The sequence below is a fragment of the Pelobates fuscus genome, chromosome 2, assembly GCF_036172605.1.
Source record: "Pelobates fuscus isolate aPelFus1 chromosome 2, aPelFus1.pri, whole genome shotgun sequence".
In the NCBI taxonomy this organism is placed as follows: Eukaryota; Metazoa; Chordata; class Amphibia; order Anura; family Pelobatidae; genus Pelobates; species Pelobates fuscus.
In genome coordinates this window covers 82,593,408-82,617,919 of record NC_086318.1, presented here as the reverse complement: position 1 = coordinate 82,617,919, position 24,512 = coordinate 82,593,408, and the positions used below count along the sequence as shown (strand labels likewise).

At 45.5% G+C, this 24,512-nt stretch overlaps 1 protein-coding gene across 1 annotated transcript in view; it reads right to left on the bottom strand.

Moving 5' to 3' along the window:
- LOC134585529 (vertebrate ancient opsin-like) overlaps positions 1–22,501 on the bottom strand; it is a 108,162-nt gene extending 85,661 nt beyond the window's left edge. The window contains exon 1 of the mRNA XM_063440953.1: positions 21,955–22,501. Coding sequence (XP_063297023.1) covers positions 21,955–22,318 — 364 coding nt within the window. The 5' untranslated portion in view covers positions 22,319–22,501. The remainder of the gene's footprint in view (positions 1–21,954) is intronic.
- Positions 22,502–24,512: the final 2,011 nt, after the last annotated feature.

The following is a 24,512-nucleotide window of genomic DNA, read 5'->3' as shown; positions in this document are numbered from 1 at the left end:
GGCCAGGGTGCTGTAGTTAGGTACGAACTTTCGGTAATACCCTGCGGTCCCTAAAAAGGCTAGTACCTGGGTTTTAGTGCGGGGGGTTGGCCATTTAGCCACGGCCTCTATTTTGGCTGGCTCGGGTTTTTGGTGGCCGCTGCCTACTCGGTGTCCTAGATATTGGACCTCTGCCATCCCTATATGACATTTACTGGGTTTGAGGGTCAGTCCGGCTTCCCTGATGCGGTCTAGTACGGCCCCTATATGGTTCAGGTGATCTGCCCAGGAATAACTAAAGATGGCTATGTCGTCTAAATAGGCGCAGGCGTATTCCTGGAACCCATCTAATAGTCGGTCCACCATCCTCTGGAAGGTGGCCGGGGCATTCTTCATCCCAAATGGCATGACCCGGAATTGGTACAGGCCAAATGGGGTGACGAAGGCTGATTTGGGGATAGCGTCCTCAGCCAGAGGGATTTGTCAATATCCCTTGCAGAGATCAATGGTGGTTAAGTATTTGCCCCTGGCCATTTTGTCTAATAGCTCATCTACCCGGGGCATGGGATAGGCGTCGGACACGGTTTTATCATTGAGCCTCCGGTAATCTACACAGAAGCGGGTAGTTCCATCCCGCTTCGGCACGAGTACCACTGGGGATGCCCAGGGGCTATCCGAAGGCTCAATTACCCCTAATTGCAACATTTCTTTCAGCTCCTTGTACATGTTCTCCCTCACTGCTTCGGGAATGCGGTAGGGCGGTTGACGGAGCGGGGTCGGATCTAGGGTTTCTACTCGGTGGGTCGCTAACGGTGTATATCCCGGGAGGTTGGAAAAAGTGGCTCCTTTTTCCCTAATTAAACTTTGGGCCTGGGCTTTTTCCTGAGGATTCAAGCGTTCCCCTAACTGTACTGCCGCTAGGTCCTCTTGTAAGGTTTCTCGGGCTAGCATGTCAGGGAGGGGTAGGTTATCTGCGTCCTCAGCGGCTGAGGCGCAGATGGCGGATACTTCCTCGGTGCGCTCGCGGTAGGGTTTCAGCATGTTCACATGGAACATGCGTCGGTCTCCGGTCCCGGCGCATGGACCAATTATATAGGTGGTGTCGCAGACCTGCTCTACCACCTTGAATGGGCCCCGCCAGGACGCCTGCAGCTTATCAGTAGGGACGGGTCGTAGGACTAGTACCTTCTGGCCGACCTGAAAGCTGCGGTCCCTGGCTCCCCTATCATACCATCGGCGCTGGCGTGTCTGGGCCGCCTGGAGGTTGTTACGCACAGCCTGGGTCAGTTCCTCCAAGCGGTTCCGGAACTCCAACACATAGGGTACGATAGGGGTGCCGTTAATGGTCGTTCCCCCTTCCCAGTGTTCTCTGATCAGATCTAGGGGGCCCCTTACTCTCCTTCCGAACAACAATTCGAAAGGGGAGAACCCAGTGGACTCTTGGGGCACCTCTCGGTAGGCGAACAGGAGATGGGGTAAGAACCGCTCCCAGTCTTTCTGAGTCGCTACGAACGTGCGGATCATCTGTTTTAGCGTTCCATTGAAACGTTCGCAGAGGCCATTGGACTGGGGGTGGTAGGGGGAGTTAAGGATGGCTTGGACCCCGCATACTTTCCAGAGCTGGTGAGTGACCTCGGCCGTGAATTGGGTACCCCTATCCGAAATAATCTCCCGGGTATCCCCATACGGGCAAATATGCGCATAAGAGCGTCTACTATGGTCTCAGCGTGTACATTCGTCAGGGCTACTGCTTCGGGGTATCTAGTAGCATAGTCTACTACGGTCAATATGTATTTCTTGCCAGAGGGGCTCTGTCGTTTCAGCGGTCCGATTATGTCTACCGCTACCCGGCTAAAGGGTTCTTCGATTATGGGCAGGGTGTGTAGTTTGGCCTTGTATCGGTCCCCTCTTTTCCCCACTCTCTGACAGGTATCACAAGTATTACAGTACTGCTTAATATCCTGGGATATCCCTGGCCAGAAGAAATTCTGCTGATCCCTAAGTGGCCTGACAGGGGGATGTCGTGGGCAATTTGCATTAATTCTCGCCTATACTTTCGAGGCACAATTAACTGTTTGATGGGGACGGGGATAGATCCAGCTACTACCTTTTCTGCATACCGGTACAGTAACCCCTTATCCCAAGCATACCTCTCCCCCTCGATGCCATTCTGGTTTTTATCTACCCGGTCCTTGTAAACCTGTAGGGACGGGTCTAGGGCGACCTCACTACCAAATTCTAATGGGGCATCCCAGGGTAACACAGTGTGATCAGGGGGGGTCGAGCTTACCTGAGCCTCAGAGTCGGTGTGTGGTGCCGTGGTGCGAGCCTGTTGACGGGTGACGACCGGGTAAGCCTCTTGTGGAGGTGGTCGTGTAACAAAAGCGGAGGTTAGCTCCCCCAAATCATTCCCCAAAATCACATATGCAGGCAGATCCTGCATCATCCCCACTTCAATTTGCCCTGCCCCCGCTCCCCAGTCCAAATGCAGTTTAGCAGTGGGTACTTTGTAGATGGCTCCCCCTGCCACCCGAACTGCAATACAGTCTCCTGTGAGATGGTCCGGGGCCACTAGATGGTTCCGTACCAGAGTGATGGTGGCCCCGGAATCTCTTAATCCCTCCATCCGCTTTCCCTCCACATGGACCACTTGTCGGTGGCCTTGGCGGTTGTCCGATGCCGCCTTTACCGGGCTTACCTCATGGAGGGTGCCCAAGGGTTCCTCTATTTGGTTAGAGGTGAAAGGTTGAGCCAATGCTCTGGCCTGATAGCAGTGAACTGCGGCTCGAGGGGTAGGCGGTGGTCGTTGAGGGGTCCAGGCTGGCCTGGCCCGGTTTCGGGGACAGTCTTGTTGTATATGACCAAGCTGGTTACAGGTATGGCAACGGAGGTGCGCCCTGTTGTTGTACCGGGGGGTTGTGACTGGAAGGTCCCCCATGGTCGGGGCAAATCTACAGGGGTAAGTCGGGGAACAGTTGGCGTGGATTGCACTTTAGTGGAGGAGCGCTGTTACCGCCGGGTGTCCTGATGCTCATCCGCTAGCTTAGCGGCCTCTTGTAGGGTGCAGGGCTTACGATCTCTTACCCAGATCTGTAGATCGTCGGACAAGCTTGTGTAAAATTGTTCCAGCACCAACAACTGCGTGATCTCCTGGGACGTGACGGCTTTTGCTGCCTCAATCCACCCGGTAGCCGCACGCTGTAGCCGGTGTGCAAATTCTGCATGCGAGTCTTTGTCGGGTTTGCGCAGTGCCCGGAACTGTAGTCGGTATGCCTCAGGTGTAATGGCATACCGTGCGAGAAGGGTTTGTTTTACCTTCTGATAGTCCCGGATATCCTCTGCCGGCATGGCTCGGTAGGCATCTGCTGCGCGGCCTGATAGGTTACCCGCTAGCAAGGGCACTTGGTCTTCAGTGCTGATGGCATGCAGCTGGCACAACCGTTCAAAGTCCTGTAAATAGCCATCAATGTCCCCTTCTGTATCAATAAATGCTTTGAATGCCTGGTACGGTATTTTTCCTTTTGCTGGCGGGGTAGGGACAGACGTTGTGCTTCCTTCCCCCGCTTGTTGGTTCCTCTGCGTCGTTCGCAGCATGAGGTACGCCTGTACATCGTTGTAGATCCGGTCTGCCATCTGCTCCGCTAAGGCTGATGAGAATAGAGCCATCCTGCTCCTATATTCCCTGGCAAACTCGGATTCCTCCTCCTCCCTCGGAGGTGCTGCAGCAGCTGTGACTCTGTCTCCTTCCATGAGCTCTGCGATCAGGACAGCCTTTGTTTTGTTGCTTGCTGTCCTCCCTCTCGCTTCTAGTAACTCTTAGCGTGTCCCGTTTCAAAAGGGTATAATCCGTTTCCATTCACCGGCTGTGTAGCGGAGTAGAGGTATGATCCAAGGTATCTCCGCTGGTAGACAGGAACAGCAATCCAAAACAAAGGACCCGACAGGTAGCGTAGTTACAATCCCTTCCCTCCAAGAACTAGACGACACATAGCTTGGAGGTCAACTGGTCAACTGGAGGTCAACTGTCAGCTTTATTCACACATTGGCTTTTATGTCTTTTTCCCATGCAAGGGAGGTAACTTAAAGTATCCAATCACATTGTGGTCACCTCCTCTCCCTCTCCTCCCCTTAGATTAGCAGTTAAACTCATTAGTGAGAACAGAGTTTTCCCCAGTTTCTGGATGTCCCCTAAATACAGGGGGTACGGTGACAAATAGTAGGTCTGTTCTGGGTGAGCAACATACTCAAAATTCACCCAGATCAGACCAGGGGTTCGGGAGTTACAGACAGTTAAAGTTTTGACCGACCGCAGGGATTCGGTAGCCGAAAACAGCTCCATGGATTCTGGCCCTGCGGCCGGTCTATTTCAGTGAATAAAAAGTACCGAACATTTTAGCCATCCGGCTCTAATTCTGCGTTCGGATGAATTCCCTTAATCTGGGGGATTCATCTTACCGAAAGGTGGACCGTTCGGTAGTTTGTATCGTACGTTTGTGGGGTCCTGGAGGTCTGAGCGGTGTCTGGGTAGTCGAGCGTCCGATTTTAGTTCCAGACGCTCGACGACCAAACACCGCTGTTCGGGAGTTAAGATGGCCGCCGCCACGTGTGTGTTATGCGAACGGCGGCCACCCACGAACCCAATTACGGATCGTTGCAACATTGTTGCCTTCCATTAAGTGGAGGCACACGACCACAGCAGGGTGGTCTTTCATTCGGTACTTTAATCGGTTCCCGAACCGGCTAGGAGTTTCTGGTTCGGGGACCGATTATATTAACCTGCCGTTCAAATACAATGTAACCTTCAGTGACATGCAGTTCAAATACAATATAACATTTCGGGTAACAGTCTCTTGTGGCTGCTTCTGCCACATCCGCCTAAGTCCTTCCCCTCCTCCTATATCCCCCCTCCTCTTTTTTCTCTTTTTTCTTCTCTACCCGTTACTCCTTTTCTTATGTGTCACTGGGAGGAACGGAGATCACAAATTGATGCCACCCACCACGAGCGGAGGGCGTCCAAAATAGACGAAGCACTCTACAGAGGTCTCCAATCTTCCGACATGTTAATTGTTCACCGTTTATTTGTTAACATGTGTCGCCAAAAAAAGTACACCTAACCTTGAGACTATGAACATGATACTGTAAGAATCGCAATACACGTTATACATATGTACTCGACAGTGTAAATGTATGTACTATGTTATGCCTACTTAATTGCCAAAGAGCAATGTAACAACACGCCAAAAATAAAAGAATTAAAAAAAATAATGTATTCAGTTCACATAACACCTTGAACGTTATGCTTCAATAAGCAACTTTCAAATCATCCACCATAATCAGCAGTGCTCTCTTTTAGAAGACAAAAACAAAAATTGTACGCGTATGTTCCTCCCCTTGGCAGCACTAGACAGCTCCCATCAAATCCAAACACCTTCCTGGGCTTGAGGCCACCAAGGAACTCATCACAGCGTTAGTCACTAAACAATGGAATTTTGTGAATTAAATCCAAATGGAAAAATAACAGATTTGCAAAAATTCTACAATTCACCCACCCACACATCTTTCCTCTATTTTACCATTAGGGTGTGATTTGTAAAAATTCTGAATTTTTGATAACCCTGCTAAGAGTTACAAGGAGATGTTACAAAGAACAATGTGAGGAACTATAGGTAGAGGCCAATGGAGCACATTCTTGGTAGAGCTATATTACACAAACTTATAAATGGGTTGCCACAAATAAAAAGATAAGGTTATCCAGGAGTGTGGATAAATGTATCCAGAAATTAAGTAATTAATAAGTCCTAAACATATGTACAATAAACAGGAAAATAGATGTGAATTTTAATATTTAAAAAAATATAATCTATATACAATACTTTGGTATATATAGCAGCAATAAATCAAAGTCCAATTGATGAATAAATCAGTCCAAGCTAAAACAGCAGATGGAAATTGAACATATAGTCTTTTAGTATGTATCATAAAACACCTTGGATCTGCCAAAAGGATATATAGCAAGATAAGCTAAGGTCCTTATGAATTATTATACTTTAATTTAAAAAAGGAAGGAAAGAAAACAGTAAAAGATAAAAATGAAATGGAATCTAAGCTTGTGAGTATCACAAAACTGACAGCCTAATTATCAGTCTCTCATCTAAAAAACTGAGCCTGCCGCCAAAAACTGCAACTGTAGCAACCAAAATTAAATGTGCAGAAATATAAATCCAGTGTTGATACTTTAGAAGATACTTTTGAATTAGATTTGTATGAATCAAAGATGACTTGTAGAAATGTCGAATAAAAAGAAAATTACTTTATTGTATAAAAAATCCACAATAATAATAAAAGCAGCAAATACTGTGTATGTAGTGAGCTGTGGAATTTCTCCAAAGTAGGGGAAAGTAAAAGGACCATATAACCTGATCAGTTCTTTTGGATGGCTGTGGATGAGGTTATTCGCCTTCCAAGTTGGTATTGCAGCAGCCGGTGAGGACGGCGTCCGCGTTCTTGGTAAGCCACCTCCGACCTCACATCGAGGGGTGAGACTCCAGAATGACGTCAGGCAACGATTGTAGCTTGCCGAGTCCTACTTCACTTTCGTCAGATCCTCTTTTCTCCAACAGCTCTCTCCACATAGATTCCAGCCTTACGCGTTTCATAGGGTACTGCCCTATTTCATCAGAGGCATATATCTGGTGAAACCCCACTTCTTCCAGTTTTTGAACTTTTATTCACTCTCTGTCTTATTCCCTCTTACATAGTCATATTCTCTGACTATCAGTACTTACCACTATTATTTTTATAAATGGGTTGCATTTGTTTTCCAATTTGGTCATTTCTATGTATTTTCCCAATTTAATTCTGATCATCTATCACAAAGCATTACACTTTTTTTATACTTTCCAAGTTTTTTATGCCACTGTTATTTCTAGAATAAATTCATCATTTTTGAAACTGCATATTCTATCATAATTACGATTAATTCCTTTTTTCATTGTTGAATTTAATATGCTCACATTTATCACTCCGGGCTGTACCTGATAATAATTTACACCATTCCCTCAATGGAAAATCCATGCGACAAAAGTTTATTTCCATCTTTTGTCTTCCTTCCAATGTTTGAATTTCATTTTTCTGCCTCCATTCCATATTTTATTCTTATCACATAAATTTTCAGGTTCACTAAAAATGACACTTTTTTTTTTCTTTTTCAACAAGAACTTGTCAGCCGACATTAATTTAAATTGCAATGAAACCTGGAAATATTATCACTAAATCTCTCCTAATTGCTCTCCTATTTCTGGGTCAACAAATATCTGTCTCTTTGCATTCCTTCTTTTCTTAGATAGCTCACCTGGTTCATTTTGGATCTGTGTTAATGCACCAGTTTCTCTTTTTTTTTCTATTTCTAGAGATAGCATAGAAAGTCATCAAAAAGTGCAGTTTGGGTGCATAATTCATACTTTCATGACAGCATTGCATATTAAAGGTTAAAAGCTTGCCTCTGTTTCTGATCCCATGTATAAATAGGGTAGAAGGCATTTTTAATATGAAAATTAAAATAAAACAATCCTTCCCCTGGCGTTACAGCCATATGAAGCCCAGTTTGTCTTTGGACCAGTCAAAGACAGGTGGGTAGAGATGTCCCGAATAGTTCGCTGGCGAATAGTTCCTGGCGAACATAGCTTGTTCGCGATCGCCACGGATGGCGAATATACGCGATGTTCGGTCCGCCCCCTATTCGTCATCATTGAGTAAACTTTGACCCTGTACCTCACAGTCAGCAGACACATTCAAGCCAATCAGCAGCAGACCCTCCCTCCCAGACCCTTCCAACTCCTGGACAGCATCCATTTTAGAATTTTAGATTCATTCGGAAGCTGCATTCTTTTTTTTTGTATTATTTTTTTTTTTTAGACAGAAGTGTGTTATATTTGAGCATGCTAGGTTGAACGTGCGTATATCATGGCTAGTTGCACTGAGGGTATAAGTACGTATATAGCAGTACATTGTTGTGAAAGATCGCTGTCATGTTTAGGTTGTAGCTTGCACGTTATCAACTGTGTATTTATATCAGCAGCTCCACCACTAGTTATAAATCAAGTGTGAGTCGCCCCATGAGATGAGACTAGTGAATAACATAATACATGAACGGTTAAGGTAAAGGCATGTAAGGAACTATGACAATAAACTCTTTAGGAGGTGAATTAATGACATGTTTAAACGCTTGCTACTTTATGATTAGTTAATGTGCAGAGAGCAGTTCATGTGATCAAAGGCATGGTGTGGAGGATCGGCTATAGTGGGACATGCTTGGCAAGCTGCTGTTAACTGCTTGTGCTCATCCAATTCCTTCTGGGCGCCAGGTGCAGACAACAAAGGCAAGTCTCTGGCTGAGTGCCGGGCTCGCGGCTTGAGGTGGTGGAAGCTTGTTTTGTCGGGTGGTCGGATCTGTCCCGGTGGTGCTTCACGTCCGGTGCGGGATTGTGGTGGCTTAAGGTGGAGGCGAGTGCTTGACGTGGGGCAGGCTCTGTATTGCTGTTTGTGCCTCCGGTCTCGTCTGCGATGCCTTTTGCGTTGGTGGATTTTAATGGGGACTGCTTCGCTTAGCTGTGGTGGAGCTTGTTGGGGCTGTGGTGGAGCTTGTTGGGGCTTCCTGCTTGTTATTTGCTTCCAAAATTGATTAAAGAGTCTGTCCAGCTTAGACTCAATATCCTGCCATGCTTTGCTGGTACCAGGAGGACACGCGGCTGCCGCCATATTGGGAGAGTCGCAGATGAGTATGTCAGCCTGGGTGGCTGTGCTCTGTGCGTCCATTAGCTCCAGACAGCCTCTCAGGGGTGGACCGGGATAACCCCCACCGGTCCGAGGGGGGGGTAACGGAGCTCCTGCCGGGAAGTAGCTGCTCCTAGGCATCCCAGGATCGGGAGATCGGCCGCCTCTCCCGCCCGGTGAGCACCAGGCCACACTTGCCACATGGAGGTAAGTTAGACTCTGTCGAGTTGCTGACCGCTATTCAGCATGTCGGGTCGGTCAGGTAGGAGCAACATTGCTGGGGTGAATGTTGGGGTGAAATTCGCTTGTTGATAGCTGCATAAAGTGAGATATTGAGGGAGCTCACACAAAGTGCGTCTTTCCTCCATGACAGCTAGGCCCCGCCCCCCGGAAGCTGCATTCTTAGTGAAAGGAGGGACAGTGTAGCTGCTGCTGATTTAATCGGGAAATCGATAGCTAGGCTAGTGTATTCAGTGTCCACTACAGTCCTGAAGGATTCATCTGATCTCTGCTGTAAGGACAGCACCCCAAAAAAGCCCTTTTTAGGGCTCGAACATCAGTCTGCTTTTTTTTTTTTCTGTGTAATCTAATTGCAGTTGCCTGCCTGACAGCGTGTGTGTAAGGCTCACAGCGTATACTGTGCCCAGTGCCACCACTCATATCTGGTGTCACAATAGCTTGCATTTAAAAAAAACAAAAAAACCTTTTTTGACTGTAATATAATAGCAGTCAGTTTCCTTCACACGTGTGCGTTTCAGGGCCTGCCAGGGCACAGTGTCACACCAGTGCAACTCATATCTGGTGTAACAGTAGTGTACATTTAAAAAAATAAAATAAAATTTGACTGTAATAGATTGAATAGCAGTTAGTTGTCTGCAAGCGTGTGTGTCAGGCCTACAGCGTCTACTCTGCCAACTTCTGTCAGTGCACAGTGCCACTCATATCTGTTGTCACAGTAGCTTGCACGCATAGTACCACTAATCGAAAAAAAATGACAGGCAGAGGCAGGCCACCCCGCAGGGGCCGTCAAGGTCGTGGTGCTGTGATTCCCTTTGGCCCTAGAATAATGACCAGTGTTCAGAGGCGACGTACCTTGAACTCGAAAAGTTCTGAGGACATAGTTGACTGGCTAACACAGGACACCCAATCTTCTACAGCTTCCGCTTGGAACCTTGACGCACCATCCTCCTCCAGCTTAGCTTCGGGCACCTCTCAAGTTACCACTCGCCCGCCTGCCGCCACCACCAACACTAGCACCACAGCCGCTTCACTTGATCTGTCAGAGGAGTTATTTACACATCAGTTGGAAGAAATGAGTGATGCGCAACCATTATTGCCAGAGGATGTAGATAACAGGGATATGTGTCAGTCAGGCAGCATTACACACATGGACGTACGGTGTGATGATGATGATGTTGTCATCAGTGAGGACAAGGAACGGGACATGGCTAGCTTGGTATCCAACCTTGTGCAAATGGGGAGTTTGCGGTTGTTTGCGGTGCGTTAAACGGGGAGTTTGGTCTGTCACTGTGAAGCGGGCGTAACCCTTACACTACCTGATCGATACAACATCATACCTGATGTTTTAAAGCACGTTATTCCAAACAATTTAGGAATGTTAGGTGATTTATGCCCTTTATGGATTAAAACCAGACTCTGCATCAACTATGTAATTTTCCATGGGAGTTTTGCCATGGATCACCCTCCGGCATGCCACAGTCCAGGTGTTAGTCCCCTTGAAACAACGTTTCCATCACTATTGTGGCTAGAAAGAGTCCCTGTGGGTTTTAAAATTCGCCTGCCTATTGAAGTCTATGGCGGTTCGCCCGGTTCGCCCGTTTGCGAACATTTGCAAAATTGCAAAATTTGCAAAATTTTAACTTGTCGGTCACTGGTTATTAAAGGGCTTTAGAGTCCGCCCTCATTTCCATATTATCCTATCATACCTCAGTAAATTCCTTAAGCCCATCTGGGTGGAATCCAGCTATCAGGGTTCCCTGATGATGTCATCATCTGGATGTATCTTTGGAACACCCCTCTCATTACAATTACTTATATACTTAATATTAGTGGCAAAGAAACAAAGTTGCAGGTAGGAAGAAAGGATACAAACATAGTATCTTTATAGTTGGATATGTATAAAATCTCTCATTAGAGATGTTGCGAACATAAAATTTTGAGTTCGCGAACGGCGAACGCGAATTTCCGCAAATGTTCGCGAACGGGCGAACCAGGCGAACCGCCATAGACTTCAATAGGTAGACGAATTTTAAAACCCACAGGGACTCTTTCTGGCCACAATAGTGATGGAAAAGTTGTTTCAAGGGGACTAACACCTGGACGGTGGCATGCCGGAGGGGGATCCATGGCAAAACTCCCATGGAAAATCACATATTTGATGCAGAGTCTGGTTTTAATCCATAAAGGGCATAAATCACCTATCATTCCTAAATTGTTTGGAATAACATGCTTTAAAACATCAGGTATGATGTTGTATCGATCAGGTAGTGTAAGGGTTACGCCCGCTTCGCAGTGACAGACCAAACTCCCCGTTTAACGCACCGCAAACATCCGCAAACAGTCCATTTGCACAACCGCAAACTCCCCATTTGCACAAGGTTAGATACCAAGCTAGCCATGTCCCGTTCCTTGTCCTCACTGATGTCATTGAAGGTCTCTTCCTCCATCCAGCCACGTACAACACCAAGGGTCCCCGAAAGGTGACAACAAGCCCCCTGGGACGCCTGCTGTGTTTGGTCTTCCACCTCCTCAAAGCCACCTTCCACCTCTGACTCCTCTTCTTCAGACTCCTCTCTCTGCATTGCATCTCTCTGCTTTATTATAAGGTGTGTTAAGTAGTACTATTCTTATCAGTTTAATCCCTGTTACGTCCCCTATCAGGGGACGTGTATATGGCATCAATTTTAGGAACCGGGAGATGGAAAAAGATGCTTGGTCGGTCCTCCTACTTAAAATTTGGGGCACTGCGCATGCAATCTAATGTGCCACCAGATAGGAGTGGTGTGTTAAGTAGTACTATTCTTATCAGTTTAATCCCTGTTACGTCCCCCTCATCAGGCCTTTTTTAGTCGAATGTATCGTCCACTGTCAGTCCCTTCAGGATCCATCCCTCATTCATCTTAATAAAGGTGAGGTAATCTAGACATTTTTGACCTAGGCGGCTTCTCTTCTCAGTGACAATACCTCCTGCTGCACTGAAGGTCCTTTCTGACAGGACACCTGAAGCGGGGCAGGCCAGAAGTTCTATCGCAAATTGGGATAGCTCAGGCCACAGGTCAAGACTGCACACTCAGTAGTCAAGGGGTTCATCGCTCCTCAAAGTGTTGATATCTGCAGTTAAGGCGAGGTAGTCTGCTACCTGTTGGTCGAGTCGTTCTCTGAGGGTGGACCCCGAAGGGCTGTGGCGATGCGTAGGACTTAAAAAGCTCCGCATGTCCTCCATCAACAACACATCTGTAAAGCGTCCTGTCCTTGCCGGCGTGGTCGTGGGAGGAGGAGGATTACTTTCACCTCTTCCCCGGTTATATTCTCGTTGTGCTGTGACATCACCCTTATATGCTGTGTAAAGCATACTTTTTAATTTATTTTGGAACTGTGCATCATTTCCGACTTGCGGTAATTCAATAACATTTCAGGCACTTTCTGCTTATCCCGGGGGTCTAGTAGCATGGACACCCAGTACAGGTCGTTCTCCTTCAGCCTTTTTATACGAGGGTCCCTCAACAGGCACGACAGCATGAAAGACCCCATTTGCACAAGGTTGGATGCCGAGCTACTCATGTCCCATTCCTCGTCCTCAGTGATCTCACTGAAGGTATGTTCTTCCCCCCAGCCACGTACAACACCACGGGTACCAGATAGGTGACAACGAGCACCCTGGGATGCCTGTTGTGGTTGGTCTTCCTCCTCCTCCTCAAAGCCACATTCCTCCTCTGACTCCTCTTTCTCACAATCCTCTTCCAGCGTTGCCGCAGGTCCAGCAAGCGATGCTGATAAGGCTGTTTCTGGTGGTGATGGTGACCACAACTCTTCCTCTTCCTCTTCACGCTCATCTACGGCCTGATCCAGCACTCTTCGCAGGGCACGCTGCAGGAAGAAAACAAATGGTATGATGTCGCTGATGGTGCCTTCGGTGCGACTGACTAGGTTTGTCACCTCCTCAAAAGGACGCATGAGCCTACAGGCATTGCGTCCAGTAACGTGAAAAAAAAAATTACCAGCTCCGCAGAGGCTGTCCTAGCACCCCGGTCATACAAATAGTCGTTAATGGCTTTTTCTTGTTGGAGCAGGCGGTCGAACATTAGGAGTGTTGAATTCCAACGTGTCGGGCTGTCGCAAATCAAGCGCCTCACTGGCATGTTGTTTCGCCGCTGGATATCTGAAAAGTGCGCCATGGCCGTGTAGGAATGCCTGAAATGGCCACACACCTTCCACACACCTTCCTGGGCTGCTTCAGGACATCCTGTAAGCCTGGGTACTTATGCACAAAGCGTTGTACGATCAGATTACACACATGTGCCATGCACGGCACATGTGTCAACTTGCCCAAATTCAATGCCCCCAACAAATTTCTTCCGTTGTCACAAACCACTTTGCCGATCTCCAGTTGGTGCGGAGTCAGCCACTGATCCACCTGTGCGTTCAAGGCGGACAGGAGTGCTGGTCTGGTGTGACTCTCTGCTTTCAGGCAAGTCAACCCCAAGACGGCGTGACACTACCGTATCCGGGATGTGGAATAGTACCTGGGGAGCTGGGGGGGTGCCGTTGATGTGGAGCAAGACGCAGCAGCAGAAGAGGACTCAGCTGAGGAGGTTATGGAAGAGGATGGAGTAGGAGGAGTAGAGGAGGTGGCAGCAGGCCTGCCTGCAAGTCGTGGCGGTGTCACCAACTCCTCTGCAGAGCCACGCATTCCATGCTTGGCAGCCATCAGCAGGTTTACCCAATGCGCAGTGTAGGTGATATACCTGCCCTGACCATGCTTTGCAGACCAGGTATCAGTGGTCAGATGGACCCTTGCCCCAACACTGTGTGCCAGACATGCCATTACTTCCTTTTGCACAATCGAGTACAGGTTGGGGATTGCCTTTTGTGCAAAGAAATTTTGACCGGGTACCTTCCACTGCGGTGTCCCAATAGCTACAAATTTTTGGAACGCCTCAGACTCCACCAGCTTGTATGGTAAAAGCTGGCGGGCTAAGAGTTCAGACAAGCCAGCTGTCAGATACGCTCAAACATGTCCTTGACAGACACCTGACTGTGGGCAGATGAGCAGGAACTGCTTAAGGCGAGAGACGGAGTGGCGGATGGTTGAGAGGGGGCAAGGAGGACACTTTTGTCACTATATTTTTTCGTTTATTATTTTTTCATTTTTTCTCCTCAAGAGGGGCTAATAAAATTTATTATTATTTCACTTATGTTCTATACAGGCAATTGGCTGCCTTAGATTAATGAACAGCTCTTTTCTAGGTTTAGGAACTGTGAATTGGGAGGACCTTTTTGCAATCCCGTTTTTCAGTCTCTTCATTTTTATACTTTATCCCTTGGGTTATGCCCTAATACCCTGCAACCTTACCAACTCCAGTGAAGGATTTATTTTCTAACACTGGAAGTTGTGTCTCTTTTTCTATAGTATAATATTATGTATTACCTAACCAAAAAGGCTAAAGAAAATATTCTGACAATATCGGTCCTCTATGAAATAAAGTATCTCTATATCATAGAGTATTGTGACTCTTCACATTGGATCGTTATTTGATGTAATTTCATTGCGGCAAAAAGTGTGACATTTCATAGTCACTGATTTTAGTGACATTTCGTAGTCACTGAGTTTATGATTATGTTTAAAAAGCACTTAAATGTTATTCCAAGGATGTATACTTTGAAAATACTTAAAAAATATTGTAGGGAGGAATCCAGTGCTTTGGTAATGTCTATATTCTAAACATAAAAGGATGAAAAGGAGATAATATGTTTTGCAAGAGTCTTGTCTGCTAAACAGTGGACTGCAGTTGCCTTCTGTTTATCCACCTCCAATGTGCTATAACTGAAGACTCACAATACCATCATCTAGAGAGGTAAAGGAGAGATATTGGTATGTAGGAAAGAAAGGCAAGAAAGAGAATTGTTAGGGATGGATGGTTTAGTATACAGGCTAGAGTATATTCCTGTATTTAAATGGTATGTGCATGCAGCGTTTGTAATTTTTTTCCATTTATTGTATGTGGCAGTCACATACAGACCAATGTTCACAAACTGCTAGCAATTTGCAGCTAATTCTTTACAAATAACTTTAAGCAGACTTTTTTTATTTTATTTATTTATTTTTTACTAATTTTACACAACCCCACCTGCTAAAGCATTAACTCATGGAGCAGGGAGAGGGGCAAGTATGCGGGTTGCTAGGGACTTTCATTCTGCGTCAAACTGTTTAAAAACGTATTAACAGAAGGAGTCTTAAGATCTTAAAACCACTTCAATGAGATAAAGTGGTTATGGTGCCTAGAGTGTGCCTTTGAGTTTCACATGGTTGTGTAGCAACAATGACTTCCTTCAGCTAGTATAAGGCTACAACTGCAGCAAACAGTGAATTGCTTTTTAGATAACAAAATAATGGTCCAGTTTTTGGAATTCCTATAGGAAGCAGAGGCATCGGTAAGTTCTGTAACAGTGCTTTTTACCTCTAGGAGGAAGCTTTACAATGTGAACAGTATCTGGAGAGCCAACTTTACTAATGAGGAATTGTTCACAGTTATTAAAGCTGTTAAAGGAACACACACAGTAAGTGCTTTATCAAGTGCTATTTGTGTTCATTAGAAATTGGCATTTTTACAGTTGGGGACAGAAACACCCCCCTGGCTACCAATCAGACAGCCATGGAAGCTTCCTTCTGCATCTGATATCTGCATCTGGTATCAGAGCTAACTTTAACCAGGCCTGCCTCCCTCCCTTTCTCAATGAGCTCATTGGGAAAAATTAGAAAGCCATGGTCATAGCACACTCGTGGCTCCAGCACGAGAGGCACGAGAACTGCAGCTTTTGCAAACTGTTTCTTTAATTCCTAGAAGGCAGCAGGACTAAAGAGCATAAACAGGTTAAACAACTGCAGTGGCAAGAACCATGTCCCTCTCCCTTCTCAGTGTATCTTCTTTTTAAGGTCTATCTTGGTAAATATGGGATAATGCTTGTGGTGGTCAGATATTGTAAAGGGTTTTTTCAATAAATATCAAATTAAAGTTGATTCCAAACTGAACTGAATTTAGGTTGTTACAATCCAGCTGTCTATTGCTTATCTAGGAATTATTTCCAAGTCAGTACTTTTTCTCTTACACTTTGCAAGTCTGTTTCCTATTCCCTACAATTAAACCACTTCTGTGATAAAACATTGTTGACAGCGGGGTCAGTTGTGCAACTTTGACTTGAAGAGTGAATTAGCAAAATGTAAAAATAGCCAAGTTTGAAATAAAGGTGACAGTGATACAATTTTATATGTGGGCAGGGCTGCCATCAGAAATTCTGGGGCCCCTGACACAGCTCAAGGTCTGGGCCCCCCGGCGCCTGCACCCGAGTCCCTCCCCCCCACCCCCCCGAGTCCGCCCACAGGGATGCAGTGTCTGCAGGGCCGGTGCAAGGATTTTTGCCGCCCTAGGCAAAAGTAAAGTTTGCCGCCCCCCATGTGACATCACAGTGCCCCACCCATATGATCTGCCATGTTAACTAACACAGTGCTGCAGTGCCACCGTGTTTACAATAAAAGGCCTGCAGGGACAGGCTATAGACACCAGAACCACTACATTAAGCTGCAGTGGTTCTGGGGACTATAGTGTCCCTTTAATGTGAGGTAAATTAGAGAAGATTAGTGTCACTAATAATATAGTAGATTGCCTACTTACAACCAGATGAGGATGATGATGGGCTTCAGCTGCCGTCTGGCTCCACTGGTCTGGTGTAGAACAGGCTCTCTGGAGGCGGTTTGTAACTGTGGTCACAAAAATCAATGTTCTGGGAGAACGAGAAGCAGCTCCATTTTTTGAGGGCCCTTTACACAGCTCAAGGTCTGGGTCCCAGGGTCCACCTTCATGTTCCACCAATGAGTTTGTTCACAGGGGTGTGTGGGGGGGGGGGTGTCCTGATGTGTGTAAGGAATGCATTGTGTGAATCTGTGTTTGTATGTGTAAGGGCTGCAAGGTGAGTTTGTGTATGTATGGGATGCAGTGTGTGTGTCTGTAAGGGATGCACTGAGTGTGTGGAAGGGGTGCATTGTGTGTTGCTGTGTGTAAGGGATGCATTGCTTTTGTATGTGTGTCTGTGTGTAATGCATTGTGTGTTTTTCTGTGTGCAAGGGGTGCATGGTGTGTGTGTGATGGATGTCAATCTCTCCCCCTACCCCTCTCCAATTTCCTTCTTCTCCCCCTCCCTCTCATTGCCTTCTCCCCCCTCCAATTTCCTTCTTCTCCCCCTCCCTCTCATTTCCTTCCTTCTCCCCCCTCCAATTTCCTTCCCCCCTCCAATTTCCATCCTCCCCCCTCCAATGTCCTCTCCCCCTCCAATTTCCTTCCTCCCTCCCCCCTCAAATTTCCTTCCTCCCTCCCCCTCAAATTTCCTTCCTCTCCCCCTCCCTCAAATTTCCTTCCTCTCCCCCCTCAAATTTCCTCCCTTCCTCTCCCCTCCCTCAAATGTCCTCCCTTCCTCTCCCCCTCAAATGTCCTCCCTTCCTCTCCCCCTCCCTCAAATGTCCTCCCTTCCTCTCCCCCCTCCCTCAAATGTCCTCCCTTCCTCTCCCCCCTCCCTCAAATTTCCTCCCTTCCTCTCCCCCCTCCCTCAAATTTCCTCCCATCCTCTCCCCCCTCAAATTCCTACCTCTCCCTCCCCTCCCTCAAATTTCCTTCCTCTCCCCCTTCAAATTTCCTCCCTTCCTCTCCCCCCCAAATTTCCTTCCTCTCCCCCCTTCAAATTTCCTACCTTCCTCTCCCCCCCAAATTTAATTCCTCTCCCCCCCTTCAAATTTCCTACCTTCCTCTCCCCCCCTTCAAATTTCCTCCCTTCCTCTCCCCCCAAATTTCCTCCCTCCCTCTCCCCCTCACTCCCTCAAATTTCCTCCCTTCCCTCCCTCTCCCCCCCACTCACTCAAATTTCCTCCCTCCCCCCCACCCCTACCCCCACTCACTCAAATTTCCTCCCTCTCCCCCCCACCCCCACTCACATTTCCTCCCTCTCCCCCCCACCCCCACTCACTCAAATCTCCTTCCTCCCCCCCACCCCCACTCACTCAAATTTCCTCCCTCCCCCCCACCCCCACTCACTCAAATTTCCTCCCTCCCTCTCCCCCACCCCCACTCACTCAAATTTCCTCCCTCCCTCCCTCTCCCCCACCCCCACTCACTCAAATTTCCTCCCTCCCTCTCCCTCTCCCCCACCCCCACCCCCACTCACTCAAATTTCCTCCCTCCCTCTCCCCCACCCCCACTCACTCAAATTTCCTCCCTGACAACCGGCGGGCGCGCGAGGGAGCACTCTCCCTGGCTGAGTGCTTCCTCTTCAACTCCCTCGCGCGCCGCGTACTGATGCCGGAGCCGGAAGATGACGTCATCTTCCGGCTCCGGCATCAGTACGGTGCGCGAGGGAGCTGAAGAGGAAGCACTCAGAGGAGAGTGCTCCCTCGCGCGCCCGCCGGTTGTCAGCAGGGCCAGCCTCTGGGGGGCCCTGAGGTGACCGGCTGCTGGGCCCCCCAGGAGAAGAGGCTGGCCCAGTGGGTACATACCGGGGTCGCAGGGCCCCCTGCGACCAGGTATGTACCCACTGAATGTGGGGCCCGGACGACCTGAGCAGTCCGGGCCCCCCAGGACCGCCGGGCCCATGACAACCGTTGCGGTTGTCATGCCCTGATGGCGGCCCTGTATGTGGGCATAAAAACATAAAGACTGTTGATTGTATGATGATTGTATCAGGGAGGAAGAAATGTTGTGGTTGAATACATCTGTGGACCACCACAGCTAGGACCAGAACTTATAGATAAGTTTGCATTTATTTCGTAATTTTTTTTTTTTACCTGAGAAAGATGCTTCAAATGAACAAAGAAAGTTCTCTATGAATAAATATAGTTTTTGGGACAAAATATAAGAGCTCTGGGATGCCGGTAAAGTGATACAAAAATCTTAAAGGAACACTCCAATCACCATAACCACTCAAGTTAGTTTTTTTATGGACTAATAGGAGGAATTATAGAGAGGTTGTATGGAGTAATAGGAATAGTTATATGGAGTAATAGGAGGAGTTATTGGGAGAGGTTGTATGGAGTAATAGGAGGAGTTATAGGGAGAGGTTGTATGGAGTAATAGGAGGAGTTATAGGGAGAGGTTATATGGAGTAATAAGATGAGTTACAGGGAGAGGTTATATGGAGTAATAGGAGGATTTATAGGGAGAAGTTATATGGAGTAATAGGAGGGGTTATATTGAGAGGGTATATAGAGTAATAGGAGGAGTTATATTGGGAGGGTATATAGAGTAATAGGAGGAGTTATAGTGAGAGGTTGTATGGAGTAATAGGAGGAGTTATAGAGAGGGTATATAGAGTAATAGGAGGAGTTATATTGGGAGGGTATATGGAGTAATAGGAGGAGTTATAGGGAGAGGTTATATGGAGTAATAGGAGGATTTATAGGGAGAAGTTATATGGAGTAATAGGATGAGTTATAAGGAGAGGTTATATGGAGTAATAGGAGGGGTTATAGTGAGAGGTTATGTGGAGTAATATGAGGAGTTATAGTGAGAAGTTATATGGAGTAATAGGAGGAGTTATTGGGAGATGTTGTATGGAGTAATAGGATGAGTTATAGAGAGAGGTTGTATGGAGTAATAGGAGGAGTTATTGGGAGAGGTTGTATGGAGTAATAGGAGGAGGTTATATTGGCAGGTTATATGGAGTAATAGGAGGAGTTATAGTGAGAGGTTGTATGGAGTAATAGGAGGAGTTATAGGGAGAGGTTATATGGAGTAATAGGAGTATTTATAGGGAGAAGTTATATGGAGTCATAGGAGGGGTTATAGGGAGAGGTTATATGGAGTAATAGGAGGTATTATAGGGAGAGGTTATATGGAGTAATAGGAGGAGTTATAGGGAAAGGTTGTATGGAGTAATAGGAGGAGTTATAGTGAGAGGTTATATGGAGTAATAGGAGGAGTTATAGGGAGAGGTTATATGGAGTAATAGGAGGAGTTATAGGGAAAGGTTATATTGCGTAATAGGAGTTATAGGGAGAGGTTATATGGAGTAATAGGAGGAGTTATAGGGAGAGGTTGTATGGAGTAATAGGAGGAGTTATAGAGAGGTTATATGGAGTAATAGAAGGAGTTATAGAGATATTATATGGAGTAATATGAGGAGTTGTAGGGAGAGGCTATATGGAGTAATAGGAGGAGTTATAGGGAGAGGTTGTATGGAGTAATAGGAGGAGTTATAGAGAGGTTATATGGAGTAATAGAAGGAGTCATAGAGAGATTATATGGAGTAATAGGAGGAGTTAGAAAGATAGATATTATATGGTATAGCAGTTGTTTGGAAAGGTGCATGGTATGAAAAGTCTTAACAGGCATATTAACCCCTTAAGGACACATGATGGAAATATTCCATCATGATTCCTTTTTTATTGCTGAAGTTGTGTCCTTAAGGGGTTAACAAGGGCATGATGTAATAGAAAAGAATATAACTATTTCAGAAAGAATACAAAAAGTTATCTGATAGTGGAGGATGTTTACTGAGTAATAAAATAGTATAGTTCTAAATGTGCTGGATGACTTATCGCACTCAAGTTGATGTGAACGATTTCCCTCGTGAGGCTCATTAGGCATTGCAGGATCACGGAGAAGAATGTGTTAATACAGGCGGTATAGGGGTTTTGGGTTGTGATTTACACTTTTATAAGATGGAAGAAATAGCAATGTTTGACTTACTTCTAGTCCCGAAACAAGGTGATCAATAAAAATGTTTAATATGGAAAGTTGTTCATAAACAATGAATATTTTACAGCTGAACTTTTTGAATCTAATACATACTATAATACTATATCTTGTATTGACTGCACATTACCAAAGTTAATGACAGGGTGAAGTTGTAAATAGTAATGAGGAATCTGTTTGTAAACATAGAAAATAGCATGTTTATCTTTTTGATGCAGATCAAAACCTGGTCTTCTTTATTTGTATCTCACCACCCGTTCCCTGCACATCATAAGTATGGAGGCTAATTGAATATCGCACTCCTGGGACTGTCTGCGTGGATGCTCTCTGATTAAAAGTCACACTTTCTCTCTGAACTCACTAACACCTTGCATGCAGTGCACAGCAAAGTCAAACACTCAGGTTCCTGCAGATTTAAAGCCCCCAATTTATCAAGGCAGAACCAGGTGCAATTCTGGGGCAAATTGCAGTTATAGATTGTTACAAAAACTTTGGAACTTTGCTACTGCTTAACACCAGTTTAGTCTTGGTAACGTGGACCTGTATGTAATCAGAAATCTATATACTCACATATTATCTGAAATATGAAATTAGGTGACAAATCTCACTTTGAATGGGACAAGCAACCAGTAGCTCTCTGGTTGTTGTTAAATATGGTTCTCCCTCATCCTTATCCTTACTTAGGTCTAAATGTCCAAATATTTAATTCGGGTAAACTGATTTCCTTATTTTGTATATCAAGCCATGTTCTCTTTACTAGTGTTTTACCTGTGTTTTTTTTTATCTCAGTTTAGAAGAATTCTGTCCTCGTTAAAAATAATAGATTTTCTGTTGAAGTTGCAATATCAGCATAACATGTTATGTGTAATTAGATCAATTCTAACATGCGGATATACGATACCTTTAAAAAAAGCCTCTTGTCTTCAGTGTCTTACCAGCTGTTATCCAATTATATAACATTGTATTTGCATAATAAACATAAAAGCACTTATAATTTGGCTAGATTATTGATTTACTAGGCTGCCTATTTCTTACAGAAAATGTTGAATTTTATTTTTGACCTAATTTCTTATTGTGTACAGTCGTATGCCTGTTCTAAACATTTTCTTCTACCACCTCTGCCATAAGGCAGTTCAATGCATCTACCACTTTTTTTTAATTAATAAATGCACGTGCGTAATGGCTGTTTTAACCACTTGCACAGATCAAAATAAAGAATGAATCTTACCAAAAAGTGTGTTGATAAATCCATACCAGATGCAGCCGGCATTTCCTATGAGCCAACGTCCCTGCGTGCTTGCAGCAAAACTGAACGGGGTCCCCAAGATGCACACCATCAGGTCACTTATGGAAATGTTCATCAGAAGTAGGTTTATGGGAGAACGCAGTATTTTGTAGTTGCAGAAGAGGACAAGTACCAGCAGGTTATTAAAGAAGCCCAAACTCCCAACGATTCCAAGGAACACAGCTACCAGCAGGTGGCCTGTAGCAGACAAGTTTTCAGTATCCCCTGTCCCGTATTGATAGCTGCTTGCCTTGCAGGTGACAGTACTGCTGTCACTGCAGCTGGGACTGAAGCTTGGGAAAGCCATGTGGATAGTGACAAGAGCTCTGCTTCTTACAGTAAACACTGGCGTCTCACACAAACCCCCAGCATTAGGCTTTATTTATTTCTTCATTTTTTTCTATCTAAGATTGTTACAGGAGTTCAATGTACTGTATGGGTTAAACAGGGATAGCTAAGTGAAAGGAGTAGAATGTAGATCCCTGGAAGACTCCACCATGTGGCCATTTAACAGCTGGATAAGCTCTGCCTTTTTATGTGTCTTGGATTTAAAGGGGGTGCGGCGTGCACTTCTCAGGGGGACTGTCAATCAGAAGAGAGGGGTTGGTCTCAGACTAGCCTTTATTGGTGAGAGTGGAGAATCCCTGATAGCTGCTGGGAATGTGAAAATCAACTTGACAGGCTGACACCTAGGACTGCTGCTCTGAATATCCTGATGCAGCCACTGAAAACATTTCATCACGCTGCACGTTAGGAATGTTTGCAAACGGACAAATAAATGGCACTGCTACATTCTTTCTGTTTTGTTTTTTTCTGTTTTTTATTTTTATTTCTATGTAAAGCAAACAAAAAAAGCAATTTTTTTAATGTTTTTAAAAAAAATAGAAACATAAAAATTACTACTTGTCAGAACACAATAAAGCAACATTAAAGGTTATAGGGATATTTTCATTACAACATTTGTGGCATTGTGCATGCGTTTGTTTAAACAGTTTGTTTAGGAACAAAATAAATATAATGATTAATTAATTGGATTCATTAGGACTTCTAGCAGGTGGGCCGATGGTCATGGCTGCGTTTTAGAGAGCGTCAAGCTCCGCTAAATCTAGTCACCTAATCAAACAGATAGTGGACTTTAATAACAAACTAAAGGTGGACTTTATTAACAGATATTTGACTTCCGTTTGATAATCTGTCTTTTTCTCAGTTTTTATCATTATTTCATACTGCCATTATTGTTACATTTAATGTATATAATATGTAAGAGTAAAACATTTAATATATATATATATATATATATATATATATATATATATATATATATATTACATAGCCTTACATATTTCGTGACAATACATGGCGCAATGACTTATGGGGCTGGCATAGTTTTTTATTCTAGGGATGCTTTGTATCCCCAGTCCAGCCCTGGCTGTGTGGAGATCCAGTGGATATGGTGATATGCACATGTTATTTTATATCTTGTACGTGAGACCAATAAATGTAGTTCTTTTTTTTTTTTTTTTAAATCTTTATTTTCAGTGCAAAATGTACGAATTTCACAAACTTGTGCCGTAACGGCTATGGTAAATTAGCAACACTGTAATCACGTTACAAAAAATACTTCAGTATGGTACATTAAGCACATTTTTGGGTATAACAGGACTGTCGGGTTGTATCGTTATGTGATCGTATGGTAATAAAAGTGGGTATGTCGCTCTATAGTCAGTGGCGCCACTAGCGTAGCCTGTTAGTGTTGGTTGGTAGTGGATGTCGGGTCTATTGGCTTAGGCTTGTAAGTCGTTAGTGTCCTCTACCTGGAGGTATACTCAGGGTATATTCCCTATGAGTGACTAGGCTAATTGCGTGTGTCCATGACTTAATTGTGTAGGTGTTACGCTGTGTGGCGTCTCGCTAGGCTAGGTCTAGTAGTAAACGGTCTAGTTGCACAGTACACGTCCGTTTGTGAGTAGTTTCAACTAGGGCGGGTCTATAGATATCAATGTTGGATCATGTAATGGTGGTCTGTCTATGCTGTCCAACGAAGTCCCTGTTGGTGTGGGTCGTTTTTATGTGCAGAACCGTTTAGGTCATGTGAGGGCTCCGTTGCATGCAGTTCCCCTGTGACCCTGGGGTTGGGGGGGGGAAGGAGGTGTAATAGTAAAAGAGTTCCGGAGTGTGTGTAACCGTGTAGCGGTTGGTGGTAGGACAGTTCGTCTTGGGTGTTGGGGCCAACTGTTTAACTAGAAATGTCCCATTTTCCCCGGCCGGGGTTGGTAGGAGTTGGTGTTGATTCAGGTCGTATCTTCGTGTGGTCCTCTGAGGTCTGATGCTTCTCTGCTTCTTGTTGTTCCCTGTCCGAGGCTGGAGGTGGTGTTCGTGCCTTGGGGCTGTAGTCCCAGAGTTGTTAGCAGTGCCCGTCCCTCAGTGGGGTCTGATATTTTATAATGTTTTCCTTCTTTAGTTATCCACAGGGTCTTTGGCGTCGCCCACCTGTAGTTAAT